General features: G+C 35.9%; 1 protein-coding gene across 10 annotated transcripts in view; it reads left to right on the forward strand.

The window, feature by feature from the left end:
* Nucleotides 1–17,491, forward strand: part of FUT9 (fucosyltransferase 9) — a 104,835-nt gene that overhangs the window by 62,544 nt on the left and 24,800 nt on the right. For 4 of the 10 annotated variants that reach the window (XM_063389670.1, XM_063389669.1, XM_063389666.1 and 1 more), the window contains one exon: nt 10,631–10,724. The exons of 1 other annotated variant lie outside the window; for it this stretch is intronic. In XM_063389670.1, coding sequence (XP_063245740.1) covers nt 10,658–10,724 — 67 coding nt within the window. In that variant the 5' untranslated portion in view covers nt 10,631–10,657. Of the gene's footprint in view, nt 1–10,630; nt 10,725–10,812; nt 10,867–12,956; nt 13,115–17,491 lie in introns of all 10 variants that reach the window. 5 more of the 10 variants (XM_063389673.1, XM_063389675.1, XM_063389674.1 and 2 more) reach the window with 2 other exon arrangements.

The following is a 17,491-nucleotide window of genomic DNA, read 5'->3' on the forward strand; positions in this document are numbered from 1 at the left end:
ACTGCTAGTTCTTGTAACTGATGTCTTGATTATCTTGCAATTTTAAAAGCGAGTTGATGAATTTTTAAAAGTATTTTAAATGTAAAGTGATTTTTATATTTATTTGATTTCTTTCACTATTCCTTTTCCCATCCTTTCTTACCAGATGAAAATGAAATACCAATACAGTTCATTGCCCAAAAGATTGGGCTGAGAACACTTTGGTGTGGGGTTTTTTTGATGGTTTGCTTTTTGTTTTAATTGTGGACAATCTCCCTTACCCATTCTATTCCTGTATTTGAATTTGGATTTGTCTATAAGGCAATAGTGCCTTCTTTGGCAGTAGAATAACTGCATAGTTTCTTTTCCAGTTTTCATACTGGTTGGATATTCTAACTGGTGTGCAGAGAAAACAATACCATTTTTGCAGTGCAACTATTTTGATTAGATAAATGTTCCATTCTGCACTAGCTGTAACATTCTTTTGGTGGCATTAATCACTCCTATGTGAAGGACACACCAACAAAAGGACAAAAATGAGCTGGTTAGAACTGCCCATTTACAACATTAGGGATGTTTCACTTCAGAGAAAAATTCTATACAAATGGATTTAAATATTTTATAACTCTCTGGAAGACAAGTCTTCTGCATATAAAATCTATGTTACATTACTTAATCTTCTTAAGTGGATGAGGGGAAAATGCAGCAAAAAGTCACTTATCTTATGCTAGTTCTAATATTGCCAAGTCATGTGTGTCAGTTTTAGGCATAGTAACTGGAAAGAGTGAGCAGGGAATAGCTCCAAGGTATATGGTTTGCCCTAATACATACAGATGGAAATTCTAGGGCCAACACAGGTCAGGCTTGTACTATATAGCACTGCAGAAATATAGTAAAAATATAAAGTTGCTATATATTCCCAAGGCAAGAGTTCTCAAACTGTAAAATATTTTTACCCTAAATCTCAGCTTGTCTTCACTCTTTGTCTGTTCTTTCCCTCTAAGGACCTGTAACCTTGGATACTTGCTGCCTGCTAGTAAAAATCCTGATCATGCAATCCTTATTCAAACAAATCTGTTGTTGATTTTTATTAAGCCTGTTCTGCTCTCTCATATTTACCTACATGTAGCTACAATATCTCCAAAGGACACAGGATACAGACATATATTCTGGGGAAAATATAAGTCTCGATTTGGGAATTGATCATGAACTTTTCAATCAAGCAGAACTCCCAGAAGAAAATATATATATATGTATGTATGTATTTAAATCTATTGGCCAAGCTACTATGTTATTGTCCCACATAACAGCTGTCGAAGGTAATGTTCGCTATTTTAGACTGAGGTACCAAAAATTTTGTACTCATGTGTAGGTGTGAGGAATTATGTGAATGTTTCTTAGTCTTGCCTTTTTCAAACAAAATTGGAGCATTTGAATCCAAATTGCTTCAGTACAGTATTCTCTAAATAACTACCCAAAGATTATCATTAAAATTATTCCTGTGAAATGCTTTTGCATGTGCTTAACACTTTACACATGAATACGTAGAATTATCAACACATATTAATGTAAATTACTTTTATAGCTCCTTTAGAAAGCGAGTACAATAAGGAATACCAACATTGTTAGAATATTTTGAATTTTGGAGAAACATAGAGTGATTCTAGTTTAATACAAAATGTTTGGCTTATATTGCAAATTATAATAAAATCTATTTTGTGTCTTGAAGTAGATCAATTAAGAAAGTATAAAATACCCTTTTTGTGAGGGGAATAGATTTATATCACAGCTAGTTAGATAAGAACATAAGAAATAGTTCAAGAAAATTATACTGTCAACTAAAAACTAGCCAAAAATCACTTCTAGGAAAAAAAAATCACCGGGATCAGATTAAATAGGGACAATAAAAAAGAGGCAGAAAACTGACAAAAAAAAAAAAGTAAAATTAAGATAACCCATGGATAACAAGCACAAAAAAAAAAATCCCTGAGATACAGTGAATGCCGTTTCATCTAGAAAGATAAAGGAAGTTATCTGATGTTTTAAAAGTAACAGAGAAGAACTTGTGGTGGAAATGGCTTTCTCAACTATTTTGATGAACAAAGTGGATTGACTGTCAATCAACTTAACGATGCAGGAAGAGAAACTACTTGAGGCTGAAGCAGCAGATTTGTATTATAAAAAGACTAGACATTCACTCTCATAATTTTTTTAACTAATTTTTATATGAGCTGAACTTACAGTAAGCAAAAGGAGATAAAATGTTGAATAATTGTGAAACATTTCAGTTCTTAATAAAGACAATTATGTAGTATTTTGTACTTTTTTGTATTAGAACACCAGTAAATCTTAATCTGTTTTTCAATTACATTTAGATACTTATTGGTATTTTGTTCATATGTGAACCAAGAAAGAAATGATCAACAAGCAGTACTTTAATGTAGGAAAGCCTTGAGGTCTCAAGAGTCTAGTTCTGTTCAAGAAAGTATCATGCTCCCTGATTCTCATGAGGATGACTTACCTAGTGTAAACATCAGTAACAAAGAGGCCTTCTTGGATGAAGCTGGAGAAAGTTTGAAAAAGCCTGCAAGATTTGCCAAGTTCTTTCCCAAAGAGAGGAGGGTCTTCCCATCAGATCAGAAGCAGCTAGGCACCTTGTCATTTGGAACCAAAGTAGCCACGTTGGTTGTATATATGAGTTGGCAGATAAGGGAGACAAGTTTGTACTAACCCAGACAGGAACTCTGGAAAATCCCACTTCCATTACTAAGCATCATATATCTTACTTCGTGTCCATGACCAACCAAATATTTTGTCTATGTTCAACATTAGGGTCATGAGTAATTCTGCTTAGTTTAAGTGTGAACATTCAGGAGGTTCAAATGGAAAAAATAATCAGTTCTGAGTCTAAATTCAAGGCAGCATCCAAGCTTCACAGGTGAAACTTCTGTTTTGAAAATGAGTGTTTTAAGGCAACTGTAATTATTCTGGCTTTATGGCTCCTCAACACAGGAGGAATTTACTTCTTACCTTTTCAAGTATCTCCAGGTCAAATATATTTACTGAGTACCTACAACTGAACATATTGGCAGGATAACTCTAGAACACTCTTTCTTAGGTAAGCATTGTAACAAAAAAGCTCTGCACTGGCGAGACATGGAAAAAACATAAGTCTTTCAGCCTCCATTTCTTTCATATTTTGGCTGACAAAATGCAGCAGGGGAAAAAATAGAAGTTATTTCAGCAACATCTTTCCACAATGAGTTTGTTGGTTTGTTGGCTAGGTCACTCTTCTGAAAATACTTGCTCCTGCTTGGATTTGATGTTCTCAAAGGTCTTTTCCAACCTTAACAATTCTGAGTGCTGTACTCTACATTCATGTATTGTTCACATCCTAGGAAAGAAAGGTCACAACACCTTATTTGGTAGCCAAGGTCAGAGGCTGGGCTTTAGGACACATATTTCCATTTAAGAGACATCACATCTAACATCTGAAGATGCCTACTTGTAAGCAAAAGGGAGTTGTAGATTGACCCTGCACTGGACTGGTTTAAGAATCAGATTGTTTCAGCTGCTGATAAGTGCAATTCCCTTTTGTACACATGTAGATATCCCATTCATTCAAGGGAACAGGGGCAGCTGATTTTATATTGCAAACCCAGCTCCAATTGCTCCTCTTCTCAACAGCACAGTGCTCTCCTCAGTGCAAACATTACACTTGGCTCCAAGTGCGGAAGTTTTAGGCGTAGCAGCATTAAACTGTATCTGCCTGAACCCTTTTGTAGTTATTAAAACAAGTGACTCTGACCACTGTATTCTCCTATTCTCTAACTTCTTTTCACTAGAAAAAATTTACAAAAAATTGCCACAAGGTTTGGATTATAAGAAAAGTCAGAAAAGCCAGAAAAAAGTGGCCACTCTGCTTCTTGCATAAATGACTAGAAGATGCATATGAGTTCAGAGCAGAGGGAATTACTCCTAACACCTTCACAGGATGTATTTCAAAGGGTGTTTAAGATGATTTCACCTTGGAGATTAATATTAAAAGTGAAGTTAATGGTTGCAGGATGGAAAGAGGATTTGTGAGTGTTATCTGGGATGGAATCTTTCAGTTCAGGAAAGAACTGCAGTATGCCAGGGCAATCTTAGGGCTATTTTGCACTTGGACACCATACTTGTAATTTGATGGAGAAAAGATGATGGAAAAATGGATAGGGAAATTATTTAGCTCAGGAGCAATGCAGTTATTGAGACATAATTCATAGAAACAGCATCCGTGTTATTGGCTATATGTGCCTTTTGGCTTCTACTTGTGAAGTATAAATGCATTTTATATACCTCCCCTTCCTCACCTGTGTTTTAAGTGGATATATCCTGTAGAAAAGGTCTCTTCTTTAAAAGGATTAAGGGCACAGCACCTTCATTGTGATAGTCAAACTGCAAAAGGAGAAAGAGAAGACAATGCTGGCCTCTGGGGATGCCAAGACAGCATTCTAGTTCTAACGTCTGAGAGGCTAAGCACACATTTAGTTGTCTACTCAAAAAGACAATAAATAATGCAATTAGATTTAAAGATTTCAGATTATTCATTCAGAGTATTCAGCAAGCACCAAGCAGACAGGAATCAGCCTGGGGAGAGTGAAGAACATGCTGGAAAATATTTGCTATATAGAACAATTGCAAAGTATGCTGGAAAGAAAGGGAATAAAATGAGGATCAGCAATAAGAACATTGACTTAGTTTGTGGACACAGGAATACTGTGTGTTTTTCTTACCCAGATGTTCCCCTTCCCACCATTAGACTGGATTGCCATGAGGCAGTGCTTGCAGATTGCTCAAATAATCCAAACATTAAAAAAACAGTGATGCCTTAACTTACGAGAGAAAATTTTCAGTTCCTCTTTTTCCATTGCTTTTATTGCTATGAGAAGGCCATGTGGTTCCTTCAAATGAGCTGACACTGTGGGTTTTTTTTAATGCTGCTGAAGCCCTCATCTGTTCTCTTAGGTTTTTAACCAGGCTCCTTGTCACACTCCTCTGCTCTCATAAAATACAGCTGCCAAAATAGCCAAGACAGTTGATATGACAGGCTTGCTTCTGTTCTGAAGCTCTACCTCCTTCTCCTGTTTCCTACTACATCAGAGTCAGCCTTTATGTTTTTGCCATTGTACTCAACTTGGAACATGTCCATCTTTATTTATTTAGCTGCTGTGGTAGCAAACACCTTTCAAGTTCCCTCTAGGTTGCCCTTTAATGCTACAATAGCCTCCTCAACTAAGGAAAGAAAAGTTTAAAAAGACCAAAAACAGAAAGAGAGCACTCTGGTATGAATTCAGGAGCAAATAGGATGGCTGACATAGATCAGATACTTTAAGCTTTCTAAAGTAGCACTGAGACCTGCATACTGAAATGCATGATCTTCCTTCCTCTATTCTTGTCTTATCATCCTTCTCCTCTTTTGCTGCTGTAATTTACTGTATTTTGGCTCAGGCAAAATATTTCTTGCTGCAAGTTTCCCACCAGCAAGGGAATGTTCATAAGGTAAACTCAATGAAATTTTTGTTTTGAAGGAGACCTTCAGGAACTTGACAAAATATATGTTATTGCTATAATGTTTTAGAAACTACAACTAAGTGTTACATCAACCAGTCAAATTACATCTTTATAAAGAAGCAGTTTCTGTGGTCATATAATTTTGCAAAATATTAAATTGTTTGAGCTACCTGATTACCCAAATCAACTCAGTTTGAGATAGGCTCTGTCCATCATCTACTAAGCAAAACATCACTCCTAACACAAAAGTGCAAGTCAAATTCCACTGAATAATAAAATATTCTTTATACAAAAAAAAAAAAAAAACCACACACACCTTCAGATTTTCAGTTTGAGCAAAAGTGACAATTTTTCTCATGACATATATCATAGTTTAGAACCATTGGGAAATAACAACTTTCATTTGCAGTCTTTACTGTTTTTTACACAAGCTTTACAGTACAGCTACCATTTACATGTATTTAAGTATTTCTCAGATAATGCAATACATTTTAACAGGCTTTTTTTCTATTTGTAGTAGCTAACATTTAAAAAATAAGTCTTTAACACAAGAGCAAAAATATTTTAAGGCTGAAACCTCAGTTCTGCAGATGCAAGAACCTTACATCTAATTATCCCATTTATGATCTCTAGGAGCATTGAGCTTGCTCACTCAGTCCCCAAGCTCACATTTGCAGGAGGAAATTCAAAAATAGTTGAACAAATGCATATGGTTAAGCAACCTGACCTTGACTCTGTACTGTGTACATTATGCTAGTGATGTCTTTGTAAACTGTTGTTTCAGCTGAGTTAATGAGTACAGTTCCTAGACAAGATCAGACTGAGCTTGGGAGAATACAGGTGACTCAGAGCTAATGTGATATCAGATGGAGCAAAAAAAAAGAATAAAGACACACTCACTTTTGATTTCCCTGAGGGGGAAAACAGAAACACTGAAAAAAAAAAAAGTCTATTGGAAAAGAGGGAATGGGAAAAAATGCCTTTGGTAAGTGCAGGGAGTTAAGAGGTTTAGTGCTGCAATTCATTTTCAATATTTTGTGTAAAAAACTGCTCAGAGCATCCAGGAGAGTCTCTCACTGGGAAATCTCACTGTAGCAAGTAGTTTGCTAATTCCATTTTAAATTAGTACGTGTTCCTCAAGTACAACTTTGGCCTTTTAAGAACACATCTAATGAATGCTTTAAGCCAAGTGTTCTTCAGCTGCTTGAAGGTAAGGGTGTGCAGCACGGTGGTTATCTCCTGCAGCTGTACTCCAAGGCCTGATGTGTGTTTGGTGCAAGCCTACCTGTATCCTTAGCACTCCAGACAGTTTTAATCCAAGCTATGACATTCAGCTGAAATCCTTACCCTATACACCAGTGAGTTGGGAATATTCAAAAGGCTTTGACCCAGCTTTACAGGAGAATTTGGCACACTGCAGAGAAAACCAGAGGCTAATCAAGAGACGTTTTACTGAGAAAGCCAATGAGAGTGAACTAAGAGAAATCTTTTAGTGTATGAACAAGAGAAAGATCAAATTTTTTTTCACATTTTTTACCTTTAAGCATGAAACTCTTTTATTTAGGTCTGAAAATACCCAAACTACAACTGAAATATTTAATGGATTCAAAATAGCTAGGAGAGAGGGAAAAGACTATAAGTACAATGTAAGAAACTTCATGTTTTGCCTGTTGTATATCTTGAAGGTCAGACTTGAGAGGTGTGACAAACATGGGAAAGTTGGACAAAAGGAAAGCAAAAAAGAATAAACATATTGTGCCTTTTTCATATTCAATTGCATTTCTTCCTTCTGCTTCTTCAAATCACATCTGACACTCATATAGTTAGATTAATCTGATACATTGCAAATGTATTCCAGGTTGTAAAAGCATTTGGCACATTAAAAATATAATCATATTGGTCAAAAATATCTTTATCTTGTCCTTCTAGTGGCATTCAAACTTTTTTATCAGTAAGTCAGAAACAGGGGAAGTGTTTAGCTTACACTCTTAGTTTGCTCAAAACATAAGTTAACATACTTGCTACATGTTTTCGATCTGTCATTTTCACTTGTCATGCCCAGTGGCTGTGATATCCATAGCATTCAATAATATGAAATTGTACTTCTTGCATCCCTGTATTATTTTCTGTGAATTTAAGACCAGTCATACTGACAAATGTTTAATTCTCTTCAAGCCTGATAAAAAAGACTATGATTCTGTCCTGAACAGGCTGTTTTTCTTCATCACAGTAAAACTTATTTCTATTTTTGTAGGTTACTAATACCATTTTAAGTTATGAAGGTTAAAGTATAATTTCAAATGATAAGTAAACAACTCAACAGCAACCTTTATTCCATATTTTCTAATTATTTTATTGTGTTATTTTCTTTACCACAACATTTTCATAAACCACTTTTGGATTTGTGTTTCTTGTGGACAGATTTTATTTTCTCTTAGGTTTTTTGTTTGTTTGATTCTTTTCATGTTTGTAATGGCATGATGGAATTTATATCCTGAGCTGGTGCTTGCAGTTATCATATAAAAAGCTCTTCACAATCTGCAACATCCTAGGTAGTGACACTGCCCTTTAGATTTTTATTTTGAAAGAAGGTAAGTAAGACATGTGCAGACAAGAGTTCTATATTCTCTGTTTTGCACCCTGTTTGTAACAGTTCAGAATCTGTAGTTCAACTTAGTCTATAGTCAAGGCATAGAATGTTTCTGATGTCATTGCTTTTTATACTACTGTTCACGAGAATACATCTATGCAAACTCCACAGAGCAGGATTAAATGTAGATAGGAAAGTGTACTAATCCCCTGGTTTTCTTGTCTTGTTACATATTTTGTGTGAAACCATTAAAATTTTTTCCATGCAAAATGAAATGATTTTTTATAACAAGAAAGGATACATGCATCCTCTCCTAGTTTATGCTGACAAACAAACCAGGTGGGAGGTTCCACTTGCTCAGCTGCATTAGGTATTTAAAGAAGTTGAAGACCTTTGTCAGCACACCCCAATCCACAGTAAAAATACAAAAAGTAAGGCAAATAATGATAAGAAAAGGTTTTCATTAAAAAGACCATTAACCTCTTTCTGTTGAACTATGTAGGAAATTTTTGAAGATATTTGTTAGCAATTACTTATTGATTCAAAGTAGCAGTGCTTGTCCATCACAAGTATTACTCAGTAATTTCTCTGAACAATTCATCAGCATCAATTAGAGTGCATTTGGTACCTATGCAGCCTTTTTCTTGTAACTACTGCTTAAGAGGTTTTTCTTAATATTCTGTCTGGGGTACCCAGATCCAGCAGCTGTGTGAGCCAGACCTGTGCTTCAGGAGCTCATCACCTGCAAAACAAATCCTGTCTGTTGCCCACGAGTATGTTCACCAGCTCAGTCAGAAGCAGAAAGTTGTGGGGCTTTTACATTCTCCAGAACCTGCATGTTAAGCCTGAAGACAACGAATTCTGTGCTGATTTGGGGGGTTTAAAACCATTAAATTGTGGTAAATATATTTTACCGGGAAGACAGTCTACTTATCTTCCTGTGGAATTGGCAGGTACAAGCAATGGAGGTAGACTTGAACATCATTTCTCTCTATTGTTTCTTAGAATAATTTGGGCATTAATTATATTTAAGGGACCAGAGGAGGACTTCAGATTTGTTGGTCAATACTTTTTAGTCAGGGTAGTTGTTGAATACAGGGCTATAAAAAGTAAAGATTTTTGTATGATAAAATAGCTGGGCAAAAATATCACAGCTTGGTAATAGCAAAAGAATGTTAATCATTTCATCACACTCTGCAATCCTATCTGTATTCTCTCAGAAGATATAAATACTAAACAATTAAGGCCCACAACCTCTCAGCAAGCTGATTCTCATTATTTCCATTTTATAGAAAAACTGCAGGGCACAAAAATTAAATACTTTGGGTAAGGTCACAGAGTAAGTCTGCAGAATATGTGCAAATAGATTCAAACTCTGCTGATTCCCATTTTGGCTTTTTAACTGAAGAACAGGGTTTTTTCTGCAACATTTCTCTCACTCATTAAACATCTCTTGCATAGTTTAAATTAGGAGTATCATTAAGAAGTGAAGTTAATTACCTTCTCTTCTTTTTCAAACTATTTGTTGATTTCTATATTGAATAGATTCAAGCAGGTTTTCTCATGTGTTTATAATGGTAAAATATATAAACACAAATATTAAAATAATCATGCTGCTTCTCCATCTTTTCATGGTATAAACAGCCAATAACACGCACAGCAACTTTATTAAGACAAAGATTAGCAAATATAGGGGTTTAATTGGATTCTGTTTTCAAACATATCAAAGCCCTAAAAGACTAGTATTTACACTCTCCTTTATTTCTTCTTTATAGGCAAGCCTGATGTTATGAAAATTAAGTCAGCATTTGAACCAAAAAAAATTTCTGCATTTTTCTAGGGAAATGGGAGGGTAGTTTTTCACAGCATGTTGTAAAAGAATTTCTAGAATCTCATTTTCAAAAGCAAGTGCAATGCATGGAGAGGGCAGAATTTGAAGTAGGAATGGTAATTTCTTAATATAATACCCAGAATCTTTAGTAAATTCCCCCTGGCATATTATGTAAATTTTTAGGTCCTGACATAAAAATAAAACCTTTGATCCACTAGCATTTATGGAAATATTTTGTATAGAGCCTAGAGACTTTGAAGAGGACTTAGGCAACAGCTTCATGTTCTTAAGTTCAAATGTTTAGGCACCTGTGGGACATTTTACCCTCTCAGCTGCTGTGCATGCTTTCTGAGGTCTCTGGAGACCTCTTCATCCAAATGGTCAGCATAAAAATCCACACATTGGCTCCTTGGCTCTGAGGCAGCCACAGATCTTTCTACTGCCACTGAGCTACCAAAAGTCTGGGGACATCTCATTACCCTCTTAGGATTCTCAAATCAAATCTTGTTCTCCCTGTATGTCTTACCCCCTCATGGTTTTTGGAGCATGACTGAACTTCACAAAAGTCAGTAGGGAGAGAGAGAGAGGAAGGATACCTGATAGACATGTAGCTGAAAGCACTGACTTATGATGTCACAAGATGTCCTTAAAATGTGTTTTGTTTCATTTTAAAACAGATATTTACCCATTCTGCAATCTGTCACATGAAGCTGCTGTATTCTAGGATGCATCACAGATGGAAGATTTTGTCTCCACATCCACAATGTTCTGGTGAGAATCACGTTCTGTTACAGTAGCCAAGTATTTAAGTCTCACCTGTGATGCACAAAGACCTTAATTTCTGAATTCCTCCTTACAGCTTAGTTGTTAAGTTTCTTTCCTGGAAGATAAGACCCCAAGTCAAACACAAAAGGTATTTGGATTTGATTCTCCTATTTTCTAGAACGGCATTTAAGAGATGCTCCTTACATTGAAAATAGAATACACATTTTTGGTTACATTTTTCAACCCAAGACACCTCCATAGAGGAAATAAGAAATAAGCATCTAGTCTCCCTAAAAGACAGCCATTTTGTGAATTTCTTAGTCTCTGTCCTTTAATATGAAAATAGATTATACAACCTATTTAGAAAATATGACTTTTATAAGATTGAAGTCTCTATTAAAATGTCTAGGTTAATACTGAAAACAGTGATGGATTTTTAACACATATGGATATCAGGTGATTTGAAAAAGTGTGAACTTATTCTTTCCACAAATTGGATGCTAGTGGGTTTCACCAATGTTACCGTTTTGACTTGGGACTTTGTAGAATTCTGCAACATATAGCTCAAGCTTAAATTACTCTTGTTCTCAAAACCATTAGTATGTACTAAATGAGGAATTTAATGTGGCCATCATCATTAGACTCACATTGTAGGAGTTAACAATTTTTTTCTGTGTAAAAGAGTTAATTTTATTAAGAGTCTTTGTGCTTATTAAATTGCTAGTCCAAAATCAAGTGATTTATATATACTCATATAAAACAATTAAAAAATAATCTATAAGAAACTTTAAAAAGCTAATTTTATGTATAAATCTTTGCAGAGAACTGGAAACACTTGCTGACGCTTAATATTTAATCTTCTCATTGTCACAACACCTTTTTTGGCTCTTTTTTTTTTAACTCTCGCAGAGAAGGGATTCAGAAAGAAAATAGAAATAAGAGAAATAATTATCCTTATTATTCTTATAACTAAGTTTATAAAATAATATTATGAGCTTACTAAGAGCATATTAAAGTTATAATACAGAAAAATAGAATTATCTGTGATCACTGCTGTAATTCATATGTCATTAAAAAGATAGCTCTGAATTGGAAATCATGTTTTGGTGAAATAATCTGAAGCAGCTGAGAGAAGAAAACTGAAGATGGAATTTGGTGTAATTTTTGCATCAGAGACAATGGGGTCAGTCCACCACAACTGAAAACTTCTCAAAAATAACCTTTGTTAGTGAATTTTAATAGCAACATGCTAAAATGGTACAACTACACTGATGATGCAGTAAGAAAGAAGTTAACATGGGACAGAACTCCATAACTTTTTTTTCTTTTTTTAATGTGTAACTGCTGTAGTCTACTTCTTATTGATTTATTTGGGTTTGGATAAATGCCAGCTAAAAAATATCTCTGAAATGTCTCTGAAAGTAATGAAAAGATGAGCAGAAACTGCTAATTCTACTCTACTACCAAGTCTCTAAACACACAACAGACAAAGGGAGAGAAAATGTAATAATAATAATAATAATAGTAATAATAATAATAGCTGTACAGCATATCAGCATGGGGTATATTTGCCTAGTCTGCTTTTCCTCTGGGCCATTCAGTTTTATCCTTCTTCATACCACCTTGAGGCTAAAAACTGCTTTTTCCAAGCTTTGAAGTCATACTAGAATAGAAACTGCATTTTCTCAACTTAAAACTTGGTTTCAATAAAAGAAAGTGCATGACAATCTTTCAAACAGGAAATCCTTTACACACAAGATCCATGCAGTACATTACTGTTAGCTGTACCTGTGCCTCCAGTGAGCCAAGTTCTGACCCCATTTTTGTGTGAAGTAGTAAAAGTGCTAACAAACTGTGATTCATAAGGACTGCCACCATGTCTATGCTGTGTAAGATCTTTGCTGTGTAGTGTATCTGGCCATACTCAAGAAGTGAGCCAGCTCTGCTCCACGTTGTTTTTCAGGGCATCAGTGCAGTCAGCCCCCCAAAGCTGAAAGGCTGGATACATCAGCTCAGGTGAATTACAGCTGGTGCTCCCATGATATCGGAACTAAAATGATTTATTTTGGTCTTATTTGGAAAGCAAACACATTGAGGCTAATATCTCGTGATCTGGACCTAGCAGAAATGCAAATCAGAGTTTCTTCTGCAGTTACTACAACCTACTTTGTGCACTTGACATGACACTGAGATTAGGAAGTAATCTGATAGATCACTTTTTGATTTTTGCTTTTCCAGTCTGCTGAATCTCATCTGCGCTGATTTGCAAGCCCAAAGCTGTCACAGATCCCAATTATTCACTTAACAGAGGATTCAGTCAGTACAAGAGAAACAGTTACATGATATTAGTTACACGATAATTTCTGTACCTACTTTCAGAATGCTGTACAAAGAAGGTGAGTCTCTTTAACTCCATTTTTTTGTTTGAGGAAACTAAATCAAGGCATAAGATCTGACTTGCCAGTGGCCCCATCAGCTCTTTCAACATTTAAGCAGACCAGGTAAAATGTCATCAGCACTCAAACTTATAATAGGTTGCTCTCATTTCTAATTTCTATCAGAAGTGCCATCACAGCTTCTCTTTTATGGTAGTCTAAAGTATAGTTGTATATGTAAAGGAATTAAATAATATTTTTAAAGTGTAAAGAAGTTTACAATGAAATAAACCTCTTCCTTTCGATGTAGAGGGAGATTTTATTTATGTAACATAAATCTTTCATTTATAGCAAAATTTAATAGCAGACCAATCATTGTGCTTTCCATAGTTTCTTAAAAAAACAGGTTTGTTTACAGGCAACATATCTGGCTATACCAGCATTTCCAAACCCAGGCAACTGCTGTAACAGTCAGAAATCCTTTGGGAGCAATGCTGAAAACTGATATCTTGATTAAGCAGTGAGATTGACAATCTGAGGAAAAAACTGGAATCGACTAGAATGTGTATGGGAACTCCACATGCATTTGGGAAGACTTGCTGCAGATCAATGTCCTTTTCAGAACAGACAGTTTTGATGGTTCAGGATGAAGTTTCAACCAAGAACAGATTCTTGATCTGAGAGCTCTGTAAGGATCATAACTTCTTTCTTTTTTTTTTTTCTTTTTAATAACAGAATAAGGAAAGAGACACTTTTAGCTATTTATAGCATAAGTAGCTCTGAAATCTTTTTTTAGACTTCAGTATATCTTTCCCCAGCAGAATAAAAGTTTCATGTACTTTTTGGACAAAATAAATGTATTCTTCATATTTCTTCACATTTTAGGAGGGAGGACAGTGCTAGCAAACCACAGTCATTGCTTTCTTCACCAAATATGCAGACAACAATGTGTATACCATTCTTGGGGAGAAGGAGGAAGTTTTTGTTTCACTGTTCTACCAGTTCTCACTGGTAGAGAAGTCAACAGAGGATAGGAGTGTAAAATTCATGGATCATTTTAGGAGAAAAACAAAAAAAAATGAAACACAATGCACGGAAAATACTTCACCACACATGCTAACTAACATAGCCCTAATGTGCAGTAAAGCACAACAGGCGCATCTAATCAGTGGCAAATTTCTCTGAATTAGAGCAGTCATTCTATAACAGTAACAGAGGTAGAGCTGTTCAGACCAAATTTACTCCACACTTCTTGCGAGTTCCAAATCACACAAAGTATCACTCAGACATTTTTCTGCTCTGGGTCTACTCAATTGCTAAACCAGTTCCTAATGAAGCATTGCAGCCAAGTGTATCCAGCACAGCTTTTGCTCCTGATATGAAATAGTCTGCAGCCATGGTTCAGACCCATGTGGCAGGAAAAGAAGAAAAAAAACCAGGAAAGGTAAAAAGAGAATTTGTTCAAGACTACTTCAAACCCTCTCTTCCTTGAGATAACAAGCAGCGAGTTCTTTATACTCTATTGGAAATAGTGGAACTCAGGAGCTGCTTTCCTACAGTGTCCTAATAGGATTTTTTTCAATCAGTATTGTATTTTTTCATTTTAGTTTTTGGGGTAGATCACATTACTTTTTCAATCTTTGCAGTACAGCTGTGATTCCTAGAAATGTATCTCCTTGAGAGAATGGAAGCTGTATGTATTCATAGTGCTGCAGGACCCAGGAACCTCAGATTTCCTGGATTTAGGTTTTCCATGAAATTGAATCAAAAACAATGGTGAGAACATTTTTAATAATTTTATGGTGTGGGATTTCTTGTGTGTGTGAATTCATATGCCTGTACGCAAGCATACAGGAAAGATATTAAAAGGCAGAGATTATATTGGTTATGGTCTATCTTTAACATCCTTCAATTTTGTAGGATCCCAGGAGTGAGGTGCTCTGAAGTCTGGCAATTCTCATCCATGTTTAACTGCTCCTCAGCAGCTGCCTAAGCCAGAGATTTTCACAGCATAGGTGTAATTTCCTGCCATGTTTAGCTGTTCAGATCTATGTTCTATAGTGTGTCTGGGAAGCTGAACAAGCTAGGATTATTTAAAGATGTTGTTCAGCTGTTTGATTGCAATAATGCTGCTACTTCCCTCATCACAGACATTTTGATTGGAAATCTGCAGTTAGAGTCACAAAGGACAATGTTGATGTAATTAGGATGCTAAAATGAATGTTAGTTGAGCTGTGGGAATGACACTCAAATAGTGGGTTTCATACTCTGTATTTACCACTGAAGTACACCTTCAGACTTATGATGCATGATAGCAAACATCTGACATCCTTATTACAGAGAAAGCTGGGCTTATTATTCAGGGAGTAACAACAGCTTCCAAAGCAAAAGGCAAAATGCTGATCAGTGAGGATCAGGAAAGACCATGTTTGTGCTTCCCCTATCTTTTTGCCCTTAGAAAAAAAAGCCTATCTGTTACCCTATCCCAAGCAGCTGTTTGGAATTATTCTCCTTAGGAGACTTTTCCACTAAAGTTAAAGGGAGAGGGCTAAGTATTGCCTTCAATGTATCATTTATATATTAAGCTTCCCTTACTCTGCTTTATCTAAGTGATTTTCTTCCCTGTCAGATGCAGAAGGAATTCCTTTAGTGTGTTGTACTCAGTTTGATAGTAGTTATACTCTGTATAATTCTGTGGTTTCATTTATTATGGTGGTTTTTGTGGCATCACAACCTGACCCATTTGGAATATGGATTTCTTCATAGTTTAATGGTCACATCTATACTGTGGCAAATCAAAAGGGGAAGTTTGAGAACAGTGATTCCCAATTACATACACATACCAAAAGCTTACAAATATATATATAAAATATATAATATATATAAACATATTAAAAGTGAGGTCTAGTATGGAACTTCACTAAAGATCAGAACAGGACCAAGTAGATTCTGAGCCAGATGCAGGCTCCAGATCAGGCATGTTGAGGAACATGGGAAAAGGCATCTTGATTCAGAGCATCATCACAGTGCTGTCACCTGCAGCCAGAGTCTTCCAGAAGATCTGAGAAGCAGGACACTGAGGGAACTGGGTTTGGCAGCAGACAGAGCTGAATGCAGACAGAAGAACATAATGCCTCTTATTTCAGCTGAGGTATTTGCATGGCAATCTACACAAAGCCTGCTCTCACAGATCCAGCGAGTGTATGCAAAATAAAGTGTTTTAACCAAATTAATGGGATTTTTAATTCATGCTCATTAACTGGGTAACAATTACACCTGAAAGTGTAATTGTGATTAGATCCTGCAGTCATTTTTAATTTGGAATGTCTGCTGCTGGGGTAACAAGGTCTAACTCTAGTAATAAATGAGTAGAGTGAGGCTGGTATGAAATGCATGTAAGATTAAGAGCCTACACAAAATGTCAGGGATGTAATGCACCCTGCACCTTGCCTCCATGAAAGTAACTGTAGCACCCTTAGTGGAAACACTCACAGGCATGGAAATTAATAAATAACATAATAAATAACATAGCAAAGCCACAATTCTTCAATTCTGATTCAAAAATACAGAATAAATAACACAGTAGGACATATATATTATGTCTTTAATATAAAAATAATTATCAAGAAATTGCCTCTGCTCTGCCACCTTTACTCTGGATGAGTCTGGGGATCCTGTCTCTCCTGCATATTCTTGGAGCCTTCAAGTTCTTTAATATTCTTTGTCTGACCACTGATAACCCTTTTTCAGAGAACCAGTACACAAAGAAAAAAAATGCAATACTTCCAAGTCCTTTTCTCCCAGATTTCTCATAGATTTTTATTCCACCAATTTCCATGTATGAATTAATTGTTGTTGGATTAACATGCTGGGCCCTATGAAGAACACTCGAAGTTCTGGTAATGCATCTTAAAATATGTAAATGCACAGTAAATTTTAAAAAAAAACCTCTAAACAATGGCAAAGGATAGGAAAAGAGGCACTGGCAGTGTTATTTGGAAACTTCAGTGAAGTGGTTTGTACATTGCTGGAACTGACAGATTTCCCTAGTTGTTTCTAATTCTGGGAAATTGAAAGGTTCTGACTTTGCCCCAAAAAGAAAAGGAGTAAAGATGAAAACAGGGTCAGAAGAATTATGAAAAGGGAGCCGTAGAAGGGAAAAAATAATAGGCAGTTAAGAGAACATGTTAAACTATGAGTAGAACCATGATATCTGAGGTTACAACCATGAGGAGACTCAGAAGCATTGTACATGTGCATTTTCAGGCACAAGCTCTTTAAGGCAGGTCCTCTGAGGTGTCCTTACCTGAAATCTTAGGGGACACTGCTACCCCTGTGGGTGCTTACTGCTAGAGCAACTGTTGCTGGATTATCTCCTGATAGAAGCTACTAATTACT

Source organism: Prinia subflava, chromosome 2 (assembly GCF_021018805.1).
Source record: "Prinia subflava isolate CZ2003 ecotype Zambia chromosome 2, Cam_Psub_1.2, whole genome shotgun sequence".
Classification (NCBI taxonomy): domain Eukaryota; kingdom Metazoa; phylum Chordata; class Aves; order Passeriformes; family Cisticolidae; genus Prinia; species Prinia subflava.